General features: G+C 46.4%; 1 protein-coding gene and 1 pseudogene across 2 annotated transcripts; one reads left to right on the top strand and one right to left on the bottom strand.

The window, feature by feature from the left end:
• Positions 1-3,355: 3,355 nt before the first annotated feature.
• KCTD7 (potassium channel tetramerization domain containing 7) lies at positions 3,356-16,713 on the bottom strand. 2 transcript variants are annotated; one of them, XM_042923054.1, is made up of 5 exons: positions 16,464-16,713; positions 13,215-13,384; positions 10,141-10,319; positions 9,310-9,682; positions 3,356-5,579 (listed from the first exon to the last, which is right to left on the bottom strand). In XM_042923054.1, exons 1-5 carry the CDS (start codon positions 16,605-16,607, stop codon positions 5,465-5,467), a joined length of 981 nt encoding a protein of 326 aa, XP_042778988.1. In that variant the 5' UTR covers positions 16,608-16,713; the 3' UTR covers positions 3,356-5,464. The 2 variants fall into 2 exon arrangements, with proteins under 2 accessions (XP_042778988.1, XP_042778989.1); XM_042923055.1 differs by having other exon boundaries at positions 5,498-5,583.
• A 6,246-nt stretch (positions 16,714-22,959) lies between these two features.
• On the top strand, positions 22,960-24,832 carry LOC122210293 (annotated as a pseudogene).
• Positions 24,833-25,485: the final 653 nt, after the last annotated feature.

Consider the following 25,485-nt stretch of genomic DNA (forward strand, 5'->3'; position numbering starts at 1 on the left):
TAAAAGCAAAGGGTTTTAAGTAGGCATGTTGCAGGTCTAATTAACCCTTTCAAGACTATCTTGGAAAATAGGTTGGAGGAGGTATAATCAGGGGCCATATTAAGCCAAGAAGTCTTTGTAGTAATGCAGGATGAGAGATGATGGTGATTCAGACAAGTGAATTTGTCATGTTTTCAAGATAATCTTGAAGATGGATTCAAGACTTGGCAATGGATTGCAGTACAAGGTGAGGTAAGGAGCGGAGTTCAAGATGACTCTTACGTTGGGGTGCCGGGGTGGCTCAGTCGGTTAAGCCTCCAACTTTGGCTCAGGTCATGATCTTGTGGTTTGTGAGTTCAAGCCCTGCATCGGACTCTCTGCTGACAGCTCAGAGCCTGGAGCCTGCTTTAGATTCTGTGTCTCTCTCTCTCTCTCTGCCCCTTCCCACTCACACTCTCTGTCTCAAAAATAAACATTAAACAACAACAAAAAAAGATGGTTCTCAGGTTTTTGTTGACTGAGTGGATGGTGGTACCATTTCCTGAGATAGAGAAGATGGAATGAAGATGTTTGGGGTGGGAAGAGGAAGTAAAGAATTCCACTTGGCTATATTAAGCTTGAGATGGCTAATAGGTATTGAAGTAGCAATGTTTAGCAGGTTATTGGGTATATAATTCAGCAGGTTATTGGATATATAATTCGAGGCTGAGGAAAGAGGCCTGAGTGAGTATAAATTTGGGAGTCATCAGTGTATATAGATAGGCCAGTTACTGACTGCCTCTCAGCTCCATATTCATCCTTCATTGCTTCTGCAAAAATTGGGTTGGGACCTTTGAATATTTTTTCCTTTGCCAACTAATGTGATATTAAACTTTGTTAGTAGAGGACATTGGTGAGATGTTGCCAAGAAGAAAGGCATTTTCCTTTCTGGTTCTGGTGTGATTGCTCCCAGCCCCGCCTCTCCAGCACCCAGCTCCTGCAGTGCATGGTAGTCAACGGCACAAAAAGGCCAGCAGCTTTCCCCAGCACTCGCCTCGGGTGGTTTTTTCGTGGAGTGCTTCTGGCAGAACACCTCTCTGAACAGATTTTGCCAGCACCCTAGAGGGTGGATTTCCAGCAAGTTCCACCAGCATAGCACCCCAGTGACTTCTCTACCATTCAGTGAGCCATGGCTATGCCCTCTCCAAAAAGGTCTGGATATCAGCTCTGGGAGGAGTGTTCTCTATGTCAGCTCTGGGGGTAGTGGCTGCTCCTACGTGTGCTATTCCTATATTCTTCATAGTTCGCTACTGCCAATCCCTCGTTACTCCAATCCTATTATAATTAATAGTTATTTATATTAAAGATATAAATTGTTCAGATAACTGCATGTTTTTTTTTCTCTTGGCTAATACAAATGACTCATTGCACTTCAGGCAAGATCATGCAAGGAGGAGACAGCCTAGACTGATGTGTCAAATATAAGGTGCCAAGAATTCTCTATGTTATCTTCCATTTTCAATGGGTGGGATATAAAGGCACAAGGGATAGCAACAGGATGGAGCAGAAGCACCTGTGTTCAGTTTCCTCTCCTGTCACCCTAGTCAGCCATCGTAAGGGGAGACAGTCCCTTTTTGTGTCCACTTTGGCAGGGGCTGGGTTTTGGCTGGCTTCTGCTGCATGTGGGTACCTACCTGCAGCTTGCAATGGCTTCTCAGTCAGCTGCAACCAGAGCCGGAATTGCTCTGCTGGCCTCTTTCTTGTGGTCTTGCAAATGGAGCACCTTCTGAAGTCAAGATGTTTGAAAAACATGGCCTGCCCTCTCTGTGTGGACAAAGCTCCCAGTTTCACCTTGACTACTCCAGGCTCCTGCAGACAGACATCCCTTAAGGGGTTCTTTCACACGCCATCTCTAGACCTTGAATCCGTTGGTTATATTGCAACTCTCACACCTACAAAGGTTGTTGGTCTGCCAATACCAGCATCATGGAGATATAGAAACAAGGGACAGAGGCTACCCATGCTTGTGCCTCCTTCTGACCCCTACCAAGGCACTGAAGTGTGTCTTAGTGGTATAAGACCAGGATAGGAGAAAAGGGTTTTTAGCTATTGGAATTCTGGGTCCTTAGTGAGGATCAGGTGAAGCTCCTTCCTAAAAAGACAGGATGATCAAGTGAGGAAGTTGAGGATCATGAATGAATGGTTACTGCCTATAAATCCCAGAAATCCTGGGGCAAAGTTGAGTATCTGGAGAGCCTTCCACCTAAAAAACTTTACTTTCTTGTACATTATCATGAGGATACTTTGGTTGGGCTATCTGGAAATTCTGCCTCTGGATCTCAATCCACAAATCTAGGTTGTCCCAGGGGGTGCTGCTGCTATAAAGCAGTCAGGATTGCCATCCCAGCAGGGAACAGCACTGACAGGGTTCAAAATCAGACAATAAACCCCATCTCAGTGGAATCCTCTAGGCTAAAGGTCCAGCCTATGTAAGTGGAATCCTCTAGGCTAAGTGGTCCAGTCTATGTAGTCATTCCTGCGGGTGACTACAGAGTGGATTCCTCAATGTCCTCAATCCTCAGAGAGGATTCCTCTGCCTCTCTGAACCAACGGAAGTTTCCAAATAGAGCTGCATTTGGAAGTATAAAATTAAGCATCTGGGTGGAACATTGTCTGAATATGTCTGGGGGCAGATACATTCTGCCTTGACTTTTGGGAGCACCAAGTGAATAATGCCTCCTCATTTCGGCCAATAGGGATGTGGTCAGCTCACCAGGGAAGTCCGTATCTTTGTTAGGAAGTTCTTGGTGAACATAGTTTCCAGGAAGAGTATTTTGCTTATCCCTTCCAAGGGTAGAGGAGGGTGAAACTAACTTATCTGTTCAGTGGGGTCCTGCAAGTACACTCTGCTGCCACTGTGGAAATAGATACAGAGCTCCAAGACAAGGGCTGAAAAAAGGCTCTTTCAATCCTACCAAGCCAGGTGAAAAAGCTGAACTGGAAAGTCAGGGACCTCAGTGCAAAGAGCACCTAACTGACTGAGAAGTTGGGGGGCAGTGCTGGACAAAGCATCACTGCCAGGGCTGGCTACCAAATGCTGGATGAGGCAGGGCCAGAAGTAGGCAACCAGCTTTAAAATGCCAAAGACAGGACAGTCGTGAGCTGGGGGAGGGGTGGTGATGGTGGAGGGGGTGGAGAGATGGAGATGACATTGTAAGAGTAGGGACAGTAGGCACCCATGACACGTACACACAAAGATGGGTCCCTGGGGCAGAGTAAGCGGAGGCAGAGCTGAAGATAAGGATGTAATGTTGAAAAACACACTAAAAAAGGAATTTATAGGGATTTAAACCTACTCATGATAACATTCTAGGGACTTAAACCTACTCAGGATACCATCCAATCCCCTTACAAAAATAACAAAAGTATAAAGATTTCAACTAAATTCTTAACTTATAAATTTCTTTTAACGGAGGTCAAGCTCCAAGTTTTGTGGTGCTTTTGGGGTTCTATTTCTTAATTTTATTAATAAAGGAGAGAAGTATGTATACATCTATTCCAAAGATCTACTGGAGCTAGGCCATCTGCCAAGGTCACATAATATAGGAAAAAAAACCAAAAACAGGGTCTATAATACATTAAGAGAATCTTCTAAAAGTCATGGTTTGTGGAAGGGTGATTCAGTTTGCTACTGAGATCACAGAAGGGTGAGAAAGGTGCATCACAATCTGATTATAGGCCCCTTTTATGAAGTATTTCTGGATGGTTCAAGATGGTTCAACTCAGCCTTCTTACAGTTGTGTTGGATTTTTTTCCTGGTGCACAACAGTTCTGTTTCCACTTGGTTCCAGGTGGTTGGAGGTGGTAGAATCCCAGGATCTTCAGATTATGTCAATGCTCAGGAAGAACAAGTGTGTGACCGAAGAAGTCCTTAGCAATCGGGAATGGGGCTGCCTTGTTTCTAAGGCTCAACTGACTGTTACTGTGTGTATATGCTGGGAAGGGAGCTTTGTGGAGGGGGAGGTAAAAGCTTGGACATCAGATCTACGACTTTTGTAATAGCACTATCAGTTTTTCCTTATATTTAGACTTTAGAAGAAGATATTCATCTAAGGGAGAAATGAGATGCCTAATGTTCACAGCTAGTAAGATCATTGTAGAAACGACTGGAGAAGGGAAAAAAGGCACATAATTACCCTTGCTCAGAACAAGATGCTCATTGGCATCCTATTCATATAGGCACTTTATTTTAAAGTTATGTTAGAAATAAAGTTTAAAATTTATGTTTAAAAAATAGAGAACGGTATAAAGTACATGAAAGGAAAAACAAAATGGTAAGGAGTCAAAGGACAGGAAGTTAAAGGTAAGTGAACACAAGCTTGAGCAAAATGCTAGAAGTTAAGCAAATCAAAATGAAAGGTAACCAAAGCTAGCTACAAGATCATCTTCAAAATGATGACAAAGGAACAAATAGGCAGAACTGAGACCCAGATCTAAGGGTCGTAAGTCCCAAGCCAGGCACACAGCATCCCCCGAGCCACACTAAAGAGCCTCACATTCAATTATTCTCTTGATGCCAGGGGTCCCTGAAGGAGGGCCGCGGCCTCAGGCACACTCCCCACATGATCAGGCTGCATCTGTGTGGTTAGGCCAGGAGGCTGCAAGAGTCTGATTAACTCAAGCTGTCCCGGATCATCCTGCCATCCCCAGGATCCAGCCAGAGAGCCACTACTGACCTCCACTCATTGCCCATGAGCAGGGTCCTCCTCCATCTAGCAAACATGTGCCCCTTACTAAGAAGGGAGGCACACTGGGGACCCCAGCTAGCTCCTTAATACTCAGGGACTACTTAAGACCTACGCATCCAAGGAAGTTTTCTAATATGACTTCTAGAGTATCTGCTTTTAAAATCTGCACAGACTGAAGCAGGGTGAAGCCCTAGGGAGTCTCAGAGGTGGGACACTGAGCTCTGTTGTCAGTGTCCCACTGACAAGAAGGGAGGGCTCTGTTGAACACCCGTGAGGATTTCCGAAAAGGGCCCTGGGTTTGAATCCTGACTTGGCCATTTACTAGCTATCTGCCCTTGAGGCAATTATGTCTCCATGAGCTTCAGTTTCCAACTTATTAAGTATTATTAGTGTATCATTACTATGTGATTGTGTGCACAGTAATTAGGTCAGGGAATACATTTGGCACAGGTAATGCAGCAGTGCTTTTGTTTAAAAGTCAGAATAACCAGAGATTTAAGGAAGCAGTTGGAGGGTGGCATAGCTACCCAGCATGTCAGAACTCACCTTTCCGTGAAAGTGATTCCATTAAGTGACTCCACGGGGCATCCTGATGAGGACACTCATTAGCCAGGAAGGTGTCAAACTCTGCTTTCAGAGGAAGGGCAACTTATACCCATTTTCCTCAAGTAAGGGTCTCGACCACTAAGGCTTACATAAGCTTAGAGCCATTTATCTCACCCTTGAAAGAAGTGGTGACATGATAGGAGGGATTTCTTTCAGAACCACCTGACATGGCTGTTAGCCACACAGTGACCGTGCCACTGTGGTATCTTCTTCCCCTGAAGACCTCTCAACACAAGAGGGCAAAGCCTAGGCTGGGTGGGCACACTCCTACCTGGAACAGAGACAAGGCTACAGTTACTGCAGAAGGGGTTCATGGTGCCCATCTCCCTCTAACTTCAAGTCAGGGCAGAAGTTCAGGGGCTGGTCTCAGGAAAGAGCCTCTTTTATTTAGCTGAGTATTTAAAAATATAACACATTTTAAGCAGAAATCGAGACATAGTCTGTGATTTGCTCGCACAGTGGGGGGCAGAGGAGGGATGAGAGTAAGTCTCTAAAAAAGAAAGGCACAGCACCCAGGTTCTAATTCTTTACTTTAATGCCACGTGAGGGTACTGAGGCTCCATGCACCAAAGCGCTCACAGACAGGGAGTGAACGAACATAGGAAATGTTATACCATGTACACGAACCCAACACCGTACAGAAGGAAGACAATGGACCCAGGTGACCTCCCATACTCCAGAGGCAACCTGTTCCTCTACCCAGTCTTTGTTCCCTCCTCCTCAACCCCTGCCCACCCACCCTTCTCCCAATTAACATATGTATACATGTATGATTCTTCCAGAATTCCAAAAAGTGCCTCTCCCACCCCAGTCTCTCACACTCTGGCTTCTGATGAATAGAGCCTCCCTCTTTTAAGGATCACAAGGCAGCCACTACCTTCATGAAAGAGTCGCAGCAAAATGGTGCCCAAGAAAGCTTAATCACTTAGAATCAAATATGGACAGAAGGTATGCAGAAGGATATTTGAAATTCTAACTGGGATCAGTGTGAGTAGTTTTCGTTTTTTTGTTGTTGTTGTCATTTGTCTTAACCTCTTCAAAATCCAGCTGAGGCCAAGACTGCACACTGAGGCTCACCCCACTTTGTGGTTTGGAAATGTCATTCTTCCTAGTCTTCCAACAAGCAACCCAGAACAGGAAGATAAGGTCACCTGACCAGCCTGAGGCACAAGGTTCAGACAGCTCCCAGAATATCCTCAGCCCCAGGAAGAAAGAATAGAAACTTTCAGAGCACAGTTGACTCCTTGCCACGTGATAAGCACTGGACAGCCTTGTGAATTAACCGAAGGTAGAATAAGGGTGGTGACGAGTCCTGTATTTCTTCTATTTAGAGTGCTACCCAAAGAATTCCCCCTTCTGGGATGGTGTGACGTGTTTCATTGCGGTTTTGCTTCAATCTTTTTTGTGCCATTAGTTAACTTTTTCATTTTTATTGAATTTTGTTATGGCTGCTATTGCACCCCACGATCCTGTGTCCTAAAACTTTCACCTTCCCAACCAGTGAGCATGACACCTGGGAGAAAAGGTGCCCACAAACACAATGGAAGCTCCAAAGGCAGGCACTTTGGTTTGACCCATCAACACGATGCACAAGAATGCTATGAAAATATACTCCCTTTTGATTGGGAAGAAGTGTTCATCCTTTGGGGCCCTCCTTCCTAACCCAACCGTTCTTATGCTCTAGAGTTGACCAGTTAGAGTTGAGAAAGGATACAACTGGGAGAAGTCTCTTCCTCAGATATGACCTTTATTTGGAGGCCATTACCACCAACCACCACATCCAAAAGCACTTTTCAGCCTGGCCTTGGCTTCTCATCAGAGAATGGCCAAATTGGGCCACTGAATTCTTTTACTTCGTTTAGAAAGAGCTCTAAGCTGGCTGCCAGTATCCCTGCGCTGCCTGGTCTACTGGCCCAGCGCCTTGTCTCCCCCACAATGGCACAGAACACACCACTGTGAGAACACAGGGGCAGAGCGGATCCAAAGGGGTGTCTCTAGCAAGAGGCACAAGGACAGTGTCCTTGTGCAGCATCTCTGCAGCTCCAAGCTTGTCTTCAGGGATTGTTTTTGAGCAAACCAATCACTCCATCCTACGTGCATGGACTCTAAATAACCAAGTACTGTGATACTCTGTGACAAGGGTGGGGGAGAGACAGGGCCAAGGCCAGATTCCTGAAAGCACTAGGATTAATTGTCTGCTTTCTACTCATACTGCCTTTCTCCTGAATAGCTTGCCTCAGTGTCTGTCTAAAAATGAATCTGTATTAGGCAGTAACACCAACCGGAGCAACTTAAATGAAAGACTTCTGTTAGAACAAGACAAGAGGCATGCTGTTGGACTAAGTTTCAAGCAGGGAAATCAACTCCAGAAAAGTGATGATTCATCTGTGGATGAGAACAATAGAAGGGATGCATACCTTGGAACCTGAACAACTGACTGTATACTTTCCTCTTAGATCGCATTCTATACCTCCGTTCCACCATATAAGAACACAACGTAGGAGTGCAAAACCATGCCCTGGAATCCCTGTTGCCACAGAGGGCCAGGAGGTCACTGCCCTATGAAGGAGTTCTGCCAAGGTCCTAAGGCTTGGCCTTCTCTTCCTTAGAAGGATACAGACATCTTCAGCTACCCCTTCCCTGCATCACCAACCATTGGTCTCACAGGACTGAGACCAATGAGGCTGTCCTCACTAGTGTTTTATATACAAAAAAATCTCTCTACAAAACACCCAGGAACAATCAAGCACAGTCACGATCACATGGAGAAGTCTCTAATGCAGCACAGAAATGCTACGTTCCGATTACTGGTGCTGCATGGCTCTTCCTTTAGGGGATGTGTGTCCACATCCGACTGACCACCCTCGTCTGCACATGGAGCAAGAAGGAAATGCAGTGGGAACAGAGCCCTGTGAATCTTTTTCTGTCTCTGAAATGGGGACAGTAAAACACGATGGAAGTGCTGCTATCTTCCTACAGCTCCCGGGATAGCTGTGCCTCCCACCCAACCCTTTCTTTGCCTCCTCAGAACAGACACTCTCCTAGGAGAACATTAGCAGGATAAAGCAATAGGGTTAAAAACACAGGGGGTTTCTATCTAAGGAGGTTCACCACAAATTGGATGCTAACACATGAAATGGCAGCCAAAGAGGTATTCTGAGCCTCTAGAAAGGATGTTACATCTCAAAGATAACAGAAGATCTATGCAACTTGTCTGCTCGATTCAGGGAAATCTTCAAAAGGAACCTCTGAAATCTGCATTACAGCCCTGAGAAGATAACCCTTCAAGCAAGGAAGGTTGGTGGAAGGTAGGAGAAGCCAAGGCCCTAAGGCAGGGCTGTAAACATTGTGCTTTTCTAAGGCCAACCTGGTACATGGCTTTGGCAACTATGGTTACATCTCCAAAAAGTGGTGAAGAATATGTTCCAGGAGGAAGAGTCTTTCCACATCCTAAAACAAAGCATGGAACTATCCCTGGGGGAAGAGGGAGAGAAGATGCTTCTTCTTCAGCCAGGGGCTGTGGGGCGGCTACCTGGGTAAACCCCCCATCATATTCTGTGTTCATACCTATACACTAGGCACAAGGAAGGGATACGTGAACAGGGTTGAGGAAGTGATTATGCCTACAACAGTTTGGTAACGTGGCTCTAAAAAGGGCAGAAACTCTCTTGCAAGAACAAGAGTGACAAAACCTCTCTGGACTTTCTGGTCAAGCCCTAGCTACCCAGACCCCTAAGCCTCAGGCAGAGACTGCTGTGCCTTGAGGAGAGGTCAGGTGAATCCAGGCACCAGGTCCCTGTGGGCCACAGGCCCTGAGCCTGACCCCGAGGTACAGCTGGGAGACCTCCGTCCCCTTGGAGCTGTGCCTCAGGACTTGGTCCTCACCTCAGCAGGTCTGGGGCAGTCAGTATCCCTTCCAGGGATCTTACTCCCAGCGCCACTAAGGGGAACGGACACCCTCCCTGATAGGACTCTGTTCCCTACCCGGGCTACTCACCACCATGTGATCTTGAACTCATAGATGGGGCGCTTGCAGTAGTAGTGGTTGATGAGGTGCTTGTCACACACCCCGATGCACTGATGGTCCACAGTGAGGCCCTGGGCTGAGAGGTCCGTGACCAGGCAGTGCAGTAGGTCATAAACATCAGCCACAGCCTCCCAGGGCCCAAAAGATACATCCACTTCGCAGTGGTGCTCAAAGAGCTGCCCATCACTCTCACTCCGCTCGAAGCGCAGGGAGTTGAGAAGCGGACACTCATAGGGGGTGATGGGCATCTCCTCCTTGAAGACACAGACCTTGAGCTTGGCAAAACGGGCCTTCCGCTGTACTGCACGCAGCCGGGCAATCTCCACAATCCGCTCCAAGTGGTCTAGGGGGGTGAACACAGCACCCATCACTGGGACAGGGGTCAGGAGGTCGGGGGGCAGTGGGCAAGGCAGCGTCAGGGCACAAAGAGAGAGCCCCGGTGAAGGCATGATCCAACAGGGAAGAGGCAGATCCTGGGGAAGGGACTCTGGGCCTGTGAAAGGCACAAACTTAAACAGGGATCATGGATCTCCAAGGCAAAAGAAACCAAAAGGATAGAATGAGGATAATCCTTTCGAAATGTGATCTGATGATGTCACAGGAAAAGTGGGCCCTATGGAACCTGAATCTTCCCAGTTTGACTGGGAGGGGAGAGCAGAAGGGGAAGCAGAAATCTCTCTGATCCTGAGTAATACAGATACATCTTAGACCCACCTCTCCTGGTGACGACCTATGCACACACAGATGCCTCGCGACCCTCCTTTCCCACACCTCAATCACCCTGGGTAGTTGACACCTCACCTTTGTAGTAAGGCATGAGTCCCAGAAACGCCTGGCGCACTTTCTCCCCCTTCAGAGGCTGCATGTTCTCTAGCTGCTCCAGGAGGGGCCCGATGGCATAGTACTGAGCCTCTTTGTACACAGCCCGTACACGCTCCCGGGGTGGCAGGTCCCCTGAGCGCAGGAAATTCAGCACATCTCTGAGCAGGAAGGAAAGAGGGTTGGTGAGAAGGAGCCAATGGATCTGGGCAGTGTCACATAGTGGTTAGAGCACAGAGTCTGGAACCAGACTACTAGCTGTGTGACCTTGGAGAGATGAACTTAACCTCTCTGTGCCTTGATTTTCCCATCTGTAAAATGAGGGAAAATTTAAAAACTACCTTGTAATGGTATAAAGGGATTAAATGATTAAAAAGTGCTTAGAAAATACCTGGCACAAGGTAAGTCCTCAATAAGCATTAATAGCTGTTATTATCAGTATCATCATTATTACATTTATAATTATCATTAGGTATATTTATTTTATTAGGTATTGTTATTTTTGGGTATATATAGGAATAATGGAAACATACATATTCTAGGCTCCTTAAGACATATATATTTAAATTGAGGTCTAATTAATATGCAACAAATGTGCAAATCTTTTTTTTTTCAAATGTACAAACCTTAATTGTATAGTTTTATTATAACCACCACCTAGACCAAGATACAGAACATTTCAATCTCCTCAAAGTTTCCCTCTGCCCCTTCTCATTCAATCCCAGAATTCTATCAACAAAGATTAGTTTTGCCTCATCTTAAAACTCATGTAAGTGGCTGGATCTACTATAATTGATTTAACCCATTCTCCTGCTGATGGACAGTTGAGTTGTCTCCAGTTTAGGGCTCTTATGAGTAAAGCTGTGATGAGCATTCCCGTATAAGACTTTCTGTGGACACATGCACCAACTTCTCTTGGCTACGTATTAGGAGAATTGTTCAGTCATAAGGTGAAGCGCATGCTTAACAAAATGGTTGTAGCATTTTATGTTTCCACTAGCAATGTAGTAGCCTTCCCCATTTTCTGTATTTCTTTGCCATTCATCTTATTTTGTAGCTATATGGACAGCAAATGCTACCCTGAACACCTGGACAAATTGGTTTCTCGAATGAATAAAATCACATACTGCATTTTCTTAAAATAAAAATTCAGTTCTTTTAATTCCATCTTCAGATTCTTTGGTGCTAAGAATAATCATAATCAGATCCATCGCCAGTTAAGTGTGGCAAGGTCTTTACTTCTGTAAAGATATGTGAGCAAACCCCAAGATCAAGATGTTGCCTCAAGAGTTTGTCTATGACCATGATGTAACGGCAGTTAACACCCACTAAGTATTAGTCTGGGTCAGCTACTATTCGTGTGTTACCCCATTTAATCCCTTCAATGACATTTAAGTGCCATCTTAGGTCCATTTTTAAATGAAGAAAAAGAGGGGCTCAGAGAGGTTAAAGAATACCCTTACTCAAGGAGCTACAGCTAGCAGAGGCCCAGATGCAGTCATGGTTGACTCCAAGTCCACACCCACAGTGGTCCAGACTCTAGTCCAAAGTGTTATTCACTGATCACAGTAGGAAACTGCCCCAGGTGGTGACCCAAGCAGCCTCCCTGGTGGGTGCTAGGGACACATGAGCTGCCCCAGCAGAGAAATGTACCTGATCAAATGCCCTGAGCCCCTATTTTATTTTCTCTGAGTCTTTAAGCAACTTCATCTGCTGATGATGAATCACAGACCATTGGAGTCTAGCAGCCTGAGGATAAATGCCACAATATCCTGCTTTCTGCCACACCCTGGCCCAGCTCTGACCCTCTCCAGCTATGGCCACCTGGGCATGGGCACATCAGCTTAGAGCCAAAGCCTGTTCCTCCTCCCCACAACCCCTTCCCAAATTAGTCCTCTAGGATCTTAAGCAAACCTTGGTCTGCTCTGAAAAACATGACCCCAGGGCAAGGCCCAGCTAAGAGTGCTGTGGGAGTTGCCAGCTGGGGCCAGCACTTTCCTCCCCCAAACAGCCTGCAAACAAAAATCTTTTTATAGCTCTGCAGAGCGATGTGACACTTTGTTTTCTCAGCATTGGAGGCAGCTGACAGCCCAATGGGGAAACCCAGATGCTTCAAAGCAAATTGCATGACCAGAGGCTCCTTTCTGAGGATAAAAATGACCTTTCTCCCAGTGCAGGCGATCCTACTTGGGAGGCCAGCACAGATACGTAGTGGTTGGAGACTTTCTGACTCCTTAGCCAATGTGTTGAAGGTCAAGAATCATGTTAGTTCTGTAGTCATCTCCAAAGTTAGACTGAAGGGGCAAAGAGCTTCAGCCACATGCTCTGGAAGGACCCGGTGAGGGGTCACACCAAGGCTCTTTACGTAATCGGCATGGCAGGCCTGTGAGGCAGCTGTAATTATTTCTCATTTCACAAGCAAGGAAACTAAAACATAAAGTCTTTAAATTGTTTATGTGTTAAGGTATCAGAAGTCCTTCCTTGGGAAGGGCTATTTTCTTTTTTGAGATTGTGTCTTTCTGTGTTTTAGCGTTAAAATGACAGTCACAATTGAAGGTGTTTGTTTTTTTCTAAAGGCTTTTCTTGGCAAAATTAAAAGATGGCAATCATATGTTGGCCCTTCCTTCACCTTTTTTGTTCATTTGTTTTAAACCATCAAAGAAAGTCTGAGAACCACGGTCATACACCATGTCCCTCCCTAATGGCAATGTGGAGACCCAGAATCTGAATCTGAGGATATTCGCCAAGAAGTTGTTTTGGGGCTCCCCTGCCTATAGGTGGCATCACACCTATTCCATACAGTAGACAACTTCCTGGTCTCCAATTTCATCACATCCAGCCAGTGTGTGGCACCTGGGCTCTCTCTGGCTGTCCTTGTCTCCTCTGGGAAAGATACTATGGCTTTTGATCCAATTCAATAAGCACATTTATTAAATTCCATCAGTACATTTGCTATTTTCTTTTCTGGGTATTAATGGAAGATACCAAAGCCCCATATTGAAGCCCAGGTCCTACTTACTAGAACTATAAGGTTGATCATAGAGGGAGAAACATACCCAAAGTGGGTGCCATCCCGGTCAATAAAGTACCGGCCCTCGGAGTCTGTGGGAATGAAATGTCGCCCGCTGAACATGGCCGCCAGCATCGTGTCTTCATAGCGCCGCAGGGTAGACAGGCGTGTGGTGAAGTGAGCCCCTCCAATGTTAAGGGGAACAACCTCAGGAAACTGGAAAGGAACCACCGGCACTTTCAGCCAGGCATTGGGGAATGAGAACAGAGGCTGCTCTGATTGTGGTCTTCTGGGGTCTTATTAGTGCTACACCATTCAGTCACCCAACGCTAAAATCCAGGAGTCTTTCTGAATGTTCTTCTCTCTCCTCTCTTTCCCCACACTCATCAGTTGCCAAGTCCCACCCACTCCCCCCCCCCCCCCCCACAGCCATTAAATCAGGCCTTCCCACCCCAATTCTGCTATCGCTCTTCTGGAGTTCAAAGCCGTCATTGTCCTCCTTTCCACTTCCTGAATTTGTCACTTTTATGCCCTTGCTCATGCTGTCTTCTCTGTCCAGAATGTTCTTTCCACTCTCCCTTTGTCCATCTAGCAAATGCATTTGCCCCGTGTGTGGTGTATGTTGTTCACTGCACAAGGACACCGATCTGAGAGTGATCTGCTAGCCCAGCTGTGCGTCCTTTCTCTAATACACACCAAGGCACCATATAGGTTAGCAGCATCCGCGCATTCTAAAAGTTTCTCTTCAGGGCGCCTGGGTGGCTCAGTCGGTTAGGTAGCTGACTTGATTTCAGCTCAGGTCATGATCCCAGGGTTGTGAGATGGAGTCCTACGCTGGGCTCCATGCTGAGTGTGGAGCCTGCTGAAGATTCTCTCTCCCTCTGCCCGTCCCAAGTTGTGTGCACATGCGCACACTCTCTCTTTCTTAAAAAATAAAATAAAAGCTTCTCTTTAAGTTTCCCAATTCTGTAAGCATTTCTGCTCTACTGTTCCTCACATGCACCCAAGACAGAGTTAACTGAACATTCCCTCCATCGTGCCTTCACCATGGACCACACACCCTCCTCGCCTAGCACGGTACACCAGCAGTTATTTTCCTCTGTCAGCTCTCCCTTCTAGACCTCAAGCTTCCTGAGGGCAGGGACGGCATCTTGTTTACTAATCATGAGGCCACCCGCAGCAGGGCTCATAGGTGTTTGTGGAACAATTCCAGGCATCCACTCCTCATTCTTTGTACCTCACTGCTTCTTTCTTAATCTGTAGAGTGAGATCAGTCCTCCGTCCAGCTAAGGTTCCGGAGGCAAGGGCAGGGGGAAGAACAGGGAATGATGGTGTAGATTTGCCAGGAGAAGTTCTAGGGTCTCCCTAAAATACTCAGGACCTTTTTTGGGGGAGGTGGAGAGTGGGAATATCTTTCACTGCTTGTGGTTTTAAAGAAATGAAGCCAGTTCTCTCTAATTTTCCCACAACCTCCAGATTGACTAAAATTTTGTACGAGTGCATACTTTTCAATATTACATCTCTAAGGCTCCAGTGTATGTTTATCCAGATAGTCCTTTCCCCCAGCCTTCCAGTTTTTTTTCGTACATTTTTTTAGGTGTAGTTGACGCACAACGTTACATTAGTTTTGGGTGTATGACACCGTGATTTGTTAAGTCTTTACACGGTATGCTTACAAGTGTAGCTACCACCTGCCACCATTTATTACTGTTATGATTTCACTGACTGTATTCCTTATGTTGTACTTTTTATCCCCGTGACTTATTTATTCCATAACTGGAAGCAAATACCTCCCACTCCCCTTCACCCATTTTGCCCATCCCTCCACCCTTCCTGCCCTCTGGCAACCACCAGCTGTGCTCCGTATTTATGGGTCTATTTATGCTTTGGTTTTTTTGGTTGTTTTTTAGATTTCACATATAAGTAAAATAATATCAACTTTTTAAAAGTTCTTTGTGAACTAAAGTAGGATAAAAATACATGAAATCAAAGTTACCCAGAGCCTAGTGCAGTGCCTGGCAAGCAGCAAAGACCCAAGTGTGCATTAAATGAATGAGTGAATGAATGAAATAGAAAGGTTATGTACAGTTCTTCTGTGCATACGCACTGTTACTCCTCTGCAACCAAAGGATAACAAATGCCTTCTACTTAGTCTATAGCTCCAATAAAACTATTCTAGGTGCATAGCAAGGACTCAAATATTTTGAGATAAGAATGCTTTACATTTCTGGAGCTCTTTACACCTTTTCCAAGGATATCTTCATACCAATCCAAGTGTCTGCTCCACAGTAGAGCTGAAAAGACTGAGGCACAGAGGCAAAAGCAACCAAAAACTGTTCTGGATCTCACATGGAACAATGTATCTGGGGGGGAGCTGGCCTACAGTCTCTGGGTGTTGCCTCTTTGTCTCAAACCCCATTGTTTCCCCAATGACAGTGCATGAAAAGTAAGCACCACAGTGTTTCTAACGGCTCCACCCCGCCCCCAAATGCAAAGAGTACTTCTAGAGTTGTGCTCATTGTTGTGTTTCATGATGTCGAAGGCACAGGCTTCTAATCCCCAGGGGACGAGCCACCCCCAGCCCAGCCCTGTCCCTCTGGAGCTGTCCATTCTCCTAGGATTCCTCCACACCCCACAGGCCCCCACATCCAGCACTACCTTAGCTCCTACCTTCTGTCTCCCTCTTCAGCTCCCAGCAGTGCCCCACCTTCCCTCCTCTTTCCCCTTCTCTTGAGTGACATTTCAGCTCTAAATGTGATACTGTTATCACATCAAGACCAGTGGGAAGGAAAGCCATGGAGGTGTCAGGTGAGTGTGGACACATCTATTAATTAGCCTGCTTCTTATCTGCACAGAGTCCCTGACCCCACTTTCTGGGCAGCTAGAGGTTGGGTCTGGGCAACCACGAAGGCCTCCTCCCTGATTTTCTAGAAGACACTCTCATCTCTTGGGGCTCCAAGGTTCCCTTCCCACAGACTACCCTCCCTCCTCTAGTTGTTAAGGATGGGACTTAGGGGTGGGAGTAAACCAACCTTGCGGTGAGTGAACACTGAAAGAGGGGGGCGTGGGGTGGGGAGATCAGGTGTCCCCCGGGGACAGGAAGACACACCTGTGCCTTTTACGGGAGGATGAGTGGGCTGGGCAGCTCGGCTCTTCTGGCGCCGCCCTCAGCCCGACCCGCCCCCCCCCCCCTCCCCCGACCCCAGCCTCGGCGCTGCTCACACCCCAAGGTCAGTTCTGCCGGGCACCTGCTTCTCCCTCTGCGCCCCTTCCCACGCCCCACCCCCCCGGGTACCTCCTGGGGCAGCAGGGGCAGCGCGTGCCCCGCCTGCGTGGCCGTCGGGGTGGCCGGCTCCAGAAAGTCGTCTTCGGCGTCGGAGCTGGACATGGCACCGTCCGGGCGACGGCTGTCTGGCTCCCGCCCCGTGACTACCACCATCCCTCTGGCTCTGGACAGTGGGCGCGGCTTCGGGCGGGCGGGAGGCGGCGGCCCCGGGCACTAGCGCCGAGCAGCGCCCGGCATGACGCGGCGCGGCCGACGGGCGGGCCCGGGGGCGGGGTGGGGGGGGGGGTGGAGAGCGCAGCGCGCGAGAGCCGGAGGGCGGCCACTCCCTCAGCGTCAACGGGCTCACGGACCACCGAGCGGACCGCAGGGCCACCGGCCCGACCCGGCCGCCTCCCGCTATTGGCCGAGGCTCCTCTTGCTCCGCCCCTGATTGGCAGGAGGCTTGTCCAGTCCAAGAGCAGGCAACGCGTTGAGTCTGCGCCCGAGTGGCCACTGGGAGCCGGACCTGCTTGCCTGCCCTGCTCTGATTGGTCCTCAGGCCAGCGGGCGCGCCCCTTCCATTCGCTCTCCGCCCGGCGCACAGGGCGGCGCGCGAGATCGCCACATCTACGCGGACCCTCCTCGTTGGCTCGGAGGGTGGCTCCCGCATTGGAGTCGACGCCTAGTAACTAGACAGGAGGCAGGGCTCTCGAACTAGCTGTTCGATCTTCAGGGCAGTGGGTCCTGTGTCTCCTTGGGCGTCGAAGGCCGGGGAAATCCGTAGGAGGGGAGGACCAGGTCACCTCAGTGGAGGTGGCGGGAGGACGTCTTGAGGATGCGGAGCGTGTGGCGGGAGGACGGCTGAGGTCGCTGAGGTTGTGAGAGAGGAGGGGCAGCATTGCGATCGGGCGACCCTCCATAGCCACAAGGGCAAAACCTGGGTTTCCAGTCCTTCCTGATGGACTCATGCAGGAACCCGAAAAGAAGAAACCTCAAAATAAGAGCACCTGAGTTCAGTTAAAAATGACAGTGACTCTCCATCCTCTACGTGCCAGTTCCTCCGCGGATGGACACAGGCCCCACCCAAAGAAGCTGACATACTGTCTGCAGCCTCAGGCTGTGTCCCCTGGGAGGGGCTGGGTCAGCTCAGGGACTGACTCTCCTAGGCATCACGCTCTGAGCTCTTTCAAACCATTTTGACACCCAGTTCCTCATCTGATCCTACTGTTGTGACAGAAAAGGCAACTGAGACCTAGAAGACTGGAACAGCTTCAGAGAAGCGGGCAATGAGCTAGAGGCACACACAGCACTTCCTCTGTTGGACCAATCACACTCCCAGGTGGAGAAGTGCTCCAGGCCAGTGTTTTCTCCCACATCAGTCGCATCGAAATCACCGGAGGGCGACCTTGTTAAAATACAGAGTCCCAGTCCTACCTCCAGAGAATCTGATTTGGTCTGTCTGGAGTGAAGCCCTCACGTTCGCACTGCTGACAAACTCCCAAGTTATCCTGATGCTGCAGGTGCATGAACCACTCTTGGAGTAGCACTGCCCTAAAGAGGGCCCCTTGAGCCTTTCTCTTATCCATCACTACTCTCTCCAGCCCTTCCCAAGGACACGTATAACAAAATTTCCTCTTTCTGTCCCATGACAATTAGGACGTTTCAGCTGTAACAGAAACTGCGACCAAACTTGGCTTAAATGAGGATTTTATTATCTTACCTACCAAGAAGTCTGAGCAGATCCTGGGTCGATTCACTCAACATGGAGTTACCTGGACCAGCTGCCTTCCATTTCTCCACCCTCCCAGGCGGCCTCTCCTCACCCTAGGAATCCATGTGAGAAAACCACAGAATTGAGTCAGGAAGACAGTTTTTCCAACTCCTTAAGGAAAGCCTGTATAAAGAGAATGAGAAGGGGGACCCAGAGGCTCAGGAGGTAGGGAAATCCACGTGTAACTAGTTTTACATTGCATCCTGAATGTGTTGGAGTTTTCATTTTCCATTTGTGCTGAGGATTTCCTTTAGTAATACGGTTTCCCAGTTATTTCTGTTTGCACATTTGGCGGGGCGGGGCGGGGGAGGGGGGGTTGGATCCAAGGTCAGCAGCCTGGAATGAAGACTTGCTGAATGAGTGGGAAGGGGTTGGAACAGGCTTTCTGGGAAAGCAGGGCACTTTGCTGGCAGCAGCTATTCCCACCCAACAGTGGAATGACTTCCAGGCCAGTTCACATGAAGGCTGCAGGGAAGGGTCAGTGAGCCTTTAAGAGAAGGATGGCATGAGTAGCACATACTCATGCAGAGGTGGGGGCTGTTGTCAGAATACAGGCCGGTATCCTCTGGGATCACTTCTCCAAGAGTTAACCAAACAGGCCTGAGATCAAGCCCTGAGATTAGTAACTGGATTCTATTCTCCATGTCTCCCTAACAAAAAGAACTGAATGCTGGCAAATCTCCAGAGTACTGATTCAGCTACTGAATTTTCCCTCCTGATTCTAACTTACTGAATAATTTAACAACCAGAAAGGAAATGAAAACAGAAGCAAAAGCATCCATCTTCTTTTCCATGTCACCTTTTCAGTTTTCATTTTGATTTAAATGTTTTAGACACGTAAACAATTATAGATAATACTTAGCTCCCTGCTCATGAAATGCAATATCACAAACACAATTGTATCTGCACATGCCTCCCTAATTTCATCCCCCCCTCTCCTATATGTGATATGTATCATTCCATGCATGTTTTCTCTATAGTTAGGATATATGATACAGCAAAGTGCAAAACTATATATGTACGGTTTGAAGAATAATTATAAAGGAGCTACCCATAAAACCACTCCTCAGTCAAGAACTAGAATATTACCAGTCCCCACATACTCCAAGGGTCCTCCCTGCTGAAGACAAACTCCATTCTCCCAGAGGTCACCAGCATCTTTACTTTTCTGACAGTCATTTCCTTGTTTTCCAAGTTTAACTACCCCTGTCTACACCACTGAGCAATGCAGCTTAATTTTTGTTTTTAGACTAAATAAAGGCAGCGTTATCCATGCCACTGATGAGTATTTAATTATTTCCTAGTGTTGTATCAATCAGTGCTGCTACAAATCTTATTTTAATGTCTCTTGCTGCTCTGAACATTTCATATCAAATCATGTCAATCCTCCATTTAAAGCTCTTTAAAGGTATTCTTGTTTCAGAGAGGAGTGAAGAAAAAAAGCGTGGTTCTGAGTGAAGTGAAGGGAAAATGGGAAGAAAGAAAGAGAAAAGAGTGGGGGGGAAAAAGTGGAAATACTCTGTGGAGGCGTTTTGCTAGTGCCCAGAAGTCTTCCACCTTCCAAGTTTTAACTCCAATAAATTGATCTTTGATCTCTAGATTCTATCTTTCTCCCAAAACTGGTTTATTTGCTTTTCTACTTCCTTAAGACTGATGGTCCCTTGCCCTCTCACCCTTTTTTCTCAGGTAGCTAATAAAATCACTTGATTTTATTTTCTCCCCTATCCTACCATGACCCCATGTATCCATCTAAACATCTCCCTAGGGAATGTCTTCCTGTGTTCCCTTGCCAGCACCTGACCAAGGGACAAAACCCATGAGATTAACCCATCAGCCTTCTGTGCTCTATCTCTGGATAAGTGCCATCACCATATGAATTTAGATACCACTATAAATGCATGATTAACTCATGCAGTGCCACTGGGCCATCTGTCCATGTGTTTCTTCTAGTCAGCTCTTTCCTTTCTTATTTTTAATGTTTACTCATTTTGAGAGAGAGCAAGAGAGAGCGAGCGCATGAACAGGGGAGGGGTAGAGAGAGAGAGTGAGAGAGAAAAACCCAAACAGGCTCCATGCTATCAGTGCAGAGCCTGACGTGGGGCTCGAACTCTCAACCACGAGATCATGGCCTGAGCCAAAATCGAGTTGGACGCTTAACTGACAGAGCTACCCAGGCACCCCTCTTTTTTTCTTTAGTTGAGATATAATTGACATATAACATTATATTAGTTTTGGGTGTACAACATAATGATTCAATGTTTGTATAAATTGCAAAAAAGATTACCACAATAAATCCAGTCAATATCCAAGTCAGCTTCCTTTTCTATTTCCAAACTTACTGTTTCCAAGGCCCCTCTGCACTCCAAGATATCTCCTCTCCTTCCAGCAAATGGAAACTTGGCTTTTATTGCATAGAGTAATGCAGCTATCAGGCATGAAGAACTTCCTCAACTTCCTACCATCTCACCCTCAACTTAACCATCTCCTCTGGGTTTGAGGCTAAATCTCCCCAAGGAGGCTCTAACTTGTACTTGCTCTATAAGTTAACCCTTCTCTCTCCTGAATTTTTGGTTTCTTCCTCTGTATGGTTTTCTTGGCTGCAGCCTATATTATGTGCCAGTTTCTCCCATCATAATAAATAAAAATTCTTCTTCAATCTTGCATCCTTCTCTAGGTAGCACACCTTCTTTATCTGTCCCATGGTAGCGAGTATTCTCACAAGTGTCCATACTGTTTCCTCTATTTCCTTCTTATCCCCATTGCAGAGTAGGTTTCACACCCATCACTGAAACTGCTCTCCCCAGGATCAGCATGGCTTTCTAACTGCCAAGCCCAACCATCTGTCCTTCTTGAACTCTCTAGATCATACCACAGTGGAGTCTCTTAAAACCCCCTTCTCCTTTGAATTCCATGAGCCTTTCCTGTCCTGTCCTGTCCTTTCCTTTCCTTTCCATCTCTTTCCCGTCTCTTTTGCAGGGTTCATTCACCATCTTACCTCTTCAGAGCCATTGGATCCCAGAATTAGCCCTTGGCTTGCTTCTTTCCTATTCTACATATACTCTCAAGGTATGGCTTCAACCATGGTTTCAACCACAGTCTATATGTTAAAGATTCCCAAATTTAAATTTCCAACACAGCTCTTTCTCCTGAACTTTATACCCTTATTGTACATAAAACTGACTACTTGACATCTCTAACTGGATGTCCCTAAGGGTGCTTCGAATTTACCATGTTAAAAACCTAACTCAGCATTTTTCCACCAAGTGTTTCCATCCTTCCTTATTTCCCCCAATTCTCTCTACTCCTTGTTTAATGTTTATTTATTTTGAGGGAGAGAGATAGAGAGTGAGCAGAGGAGGGACAGAGAGAGGGGAGGGAGAGAGAGAGAGAGAGAGAGAGAGAGAGAGAGAGGGAGAGAATGAATCCCAAGCAGGCTCCGCAGCTGTCAGTGCAGAGCCTGACATGGGGGTTGAATCCACGAACTGTGAGATCATGACCTGAACTGAAACCAAGAGTCAGACAACCAACCAAGTCATCCAGGTGCCCCACAACTCCTTGTTTCTTATCCACTGGCACAAAGGGAGAAACATCATGACTGAGAGGATGAAGTTAGATGGTTGGCCTTCCCTTGCTCTCCTGGCCTTGAGGAGGAGGTTGTTTGCCAAGAGCTTCCCACGGCACAAAAGCTTGGCTAATGGCCCACTTGCTCTCACCCCAGCTCAGCTCTCCCCAAGCCTCTGGTGTACCCTGTTGATTAACCACTGCTATTTCTTAGCCTGGACTTCTCTTCCTATCATCCGCTTTGGTAAAAGTGACTGATGTTTAGATTGTCTTTCTCACCTCTTTTCTGATCCCTTTTAAGTGTGGCTCACTGAATGCTAGAAGCTTAAAATCTAAAAGCTACTTTCCCCAGAGTACCTTGTATCCTGGATTCCACGAGTGACCTAACTTTCACCAAGCAGATCAAAGCACTTGAGGTTTGGAGGAGGAAAAGTGAACACTGAGTCAGAAGCCATGATTCTTGCTCTTTTGGGAGGCAAGCTTGAATGTGGAAGCATTAAAACTTTTCCTTTTTGCTGTGGCTGTAGCAGACTTCCCAATATCTACCTTCCTGGAAGTCAAAAAGCAGGGTGGGGGTGTCCATTTTGGTGTCTTAGTACTCCCTGTAATATCTACAAGGTCCAGTACAATGCATGACACATAGTAGGGACTCAATAGATGAATGCTGAAAGGAATTTGTGCTGTGATCACATTCAAACTATTACCTCTCCATATATTTCTTCCTCTTGTCTTTTATTGCTATTAGTAGTATACAGGGGCATGAATTGCTGTTATTAATATCAAAGAGGTAGGGAATTCCAGAATGCCATCACTCTTGGCTAGTGGGAAGGAGCTCCCCTCATGTTGTGAGAAGGCCTAGGAGTCTTATCCAGAGTGAACATTAAGGGAATGCTCTTTGGTTTGGGGTGTATACTGGTAACCATGGACATCTTCACTGCAAGAGGACATGGGCCCTGAAATGCTCTCACCTCAAGCTCCTTGCATGTAGGCTTTTGGTGAATTTGTTTTATATTTTCAATTATTAATTATAAAACAAAAATAACATATGAAACAGATACAGAAATAACATGAGAATTCCACGGTGTTTTATGAATGTGGTTTGAGGGCCCATCGTTGTCCTACCTACTATTGCATATTACTTTCTCACCCCTTATGTCTCTAAATGAGGCTGGTTCCAGTCACTTCTGAAGCATTATGGTCAAATCCCATGGGTGGGTGAGTATATTGGAGCCACATTCCCAATTCTCCCTCCCACCTCATGCCCAGTTTGTGTGGCATTTTCTTTTTTTTTTTTTTTTTCTTTTAATGCTCATTTATTTTGAGAAAGAGAGAGAGAGAGAAAGGGGGGAGGGGCAGAGAGAGAGAGAGGGAAACAGAGAATCCACACTGTCAGGGCAGAGCCCGACTTAGGGCTTGATCTCATGAACCTTGAGATCATGACCTGAGCTGACATCAGAGTCCAGTGCTTAATCGACTGAGCCACCAGGTGCCCCTGTGTGGCATTTTCATCGGTCTATCATTTCAGAAGCACTTCCCAGCTTAAATATGTCACCTCAACATGATTCCACCAAATGGAAAAAGAATTTAGCTGGAAATATAATCCCCTGCACCCTAAGAAAATGTACCGTTTCCTAATGTGCCCTTCTCTTTGGGCCTCTCCACCACCATTCCACAGTCTTTGTCCTCCTAGGCGTCCCCACCCACTCAGAGAGTTTGTTGGGGTTGAGGCTGGGAAGGGCCTGTTGTTTCTTGGAGGCAGGAAAAGGGTATCAGGGAAAAACAACTTGCCATTTGGGGACTTTCTAGCTCTGATGATTATTCTGACATTTGTGTGGAATTGCCAGCTGAGAGTTCTTTTGGTTAGCTAGAGACATTAAGGTGTAGTGAAATATTTAAATATCTGGAGGCAGGATAGGATTTAAATTATCTGTAAGAGCAGGGGTTTGCATACTTCTCTGTAAAGGGACAGGTAGGAACCATTTTCAGCTTAGCAGGCCATATAGTTTGTCTCTACCTGCAGCTGTAGAGAGCAAGCAGCCATAGGTAAGACACATACGGTAGGTGTCGCCAGATTTGGCTCACTGGCTGTAGTTTGCCAAACCCTGTATAAGAGAAATAAATCCATCCTAACTGCATTGTGATCTTTTCAAATGTGCTCCATATAAATGTCCTAATAGCTCATTTCTGCTTCATTTCTGATTCAAGTCTCAATGATTCATTTGTGAAGAACAATTGATAGCCAAGAGTCAGAGCATCAAGATTACTAACTTTTCATCAGAAGAACTGGATAAATAATGAGACTCACTAGAAGAGAAACTGAAGGTCAGTGTTGAGTGTAACCAGATGTGTAGCTTTGGGTAAGTCACCACTTACATCTCGCTACTCGAGATCCCAGTTTTTTTAACTGTAGGATTACGGGGTTCCATCTCTTGATTTCTTTATTTATTTATTTTTAATTTTTTTTTTCAACATTTATTTATTTTTGGGACAGAGAGAGACAGAGCATGAACGGGGGAGGGGCAGAGAGAGAGGGAGACACAGAATCGGAAACAGGCTCCAGGCTCTGAGCCATCAGCCCAGAGCCTGACGCGGGGCTCGAACTCACGGACTGCGAGATTGTGACCTGGCTGAAGTCGGACGCCCAACCGACTGCGCCACCCAGGCGCCCCTCTTGATTTCTTTTAAAAGACAGTGTTTTGGGGGGGTCCCCTTGTGATGGCAGTGGCATGAGAGCAGAGTGGGAGGTGCGGCAGCTAGAGTCACCGCAGGACAGGCATTTAGAAAGTTTCTTCCCCTCCTTGAGTTTTAGTTGCAAGGAGTGCAGCCAAAACTGTGACCAAAAGGAGGCATTATGCTTCCAGAAAAATCTCAAGGAAAAGCACTGCAGGCAACAGTAGTAGCTATTGGATCAGGCTCTACAGGGAAGGGTGGAGAGATTCAACTAGTTAGCCTGGAAGTTGGAGATAAAATTCTTCTCCCAGAATACGGAAGCACCAAACTAGTTCTGGACCACAAGGATGATTTCTCATTTAGAGATGGTGACCTTCTTGGAAAGTATGTAGGCTAAAATAAATAAATCACTAGTGACATGGCATCACACGAAGCTGCCCATTCCACTGAGGTTCTGAAATCTTTCCTGTAAATGTTCTCCATGTCTCTTTTATAAGAAGCTAATAATATCCAAGAACGTAGTAATAAATAAAATAACTCACTATTGTTTCTTATTTTACAAAAATAATTCCTATTGATTGTGTTTAGAAAAGAGAGTTAAGAAGAAAGAAGAAAACAAGAATCCCCACACTTCCACTACCAAGAGAGAACTGCGAACTGAGAACACTGAACATTTTGGCACACGTCCTTTCAGATGTCTATCGGTTTAGCTATTCTATTTAGTTTCCTATTTGTCCTTTAGATGATAAAGATGGGATCATAATAGACAGCTTTGTGATATGAAGTTTTCACTTAATGTAACATGAACATTTTTCTGTGTTAAGTCTTCTTCTACAATACCATATATATTAGCTGAGTTCTATTTTGTGGATGTACCATAATTCATTTAGCCCATACCCCTTTTGCTAGATTGCTTCAACTTTTTTGTTTTCACAAACTATATTGCAATGAGCAGTTTTGTAGAGAAAGCTTCGCACACATGCAAAGCACACATGCATGATACACATTTTCCTTATTTTTTTTTCAACTTGAAAACTTTTTTGAACGTTC

The sequence above is a fragment of the Panthera leo genome, chromosome E3 (genome assembly GCF_018350215.1).
Source record: "Panthera leo isolate Ple1 chromosome E3, P.leo_Ple1_pat1.1, whole genome shotgun sequence".
Lineage (NCBI taxonomy): Eukaryota > Metazoa > Chordata > Mammalia > Carnivora > Felidae > Panthera > Panthera leo.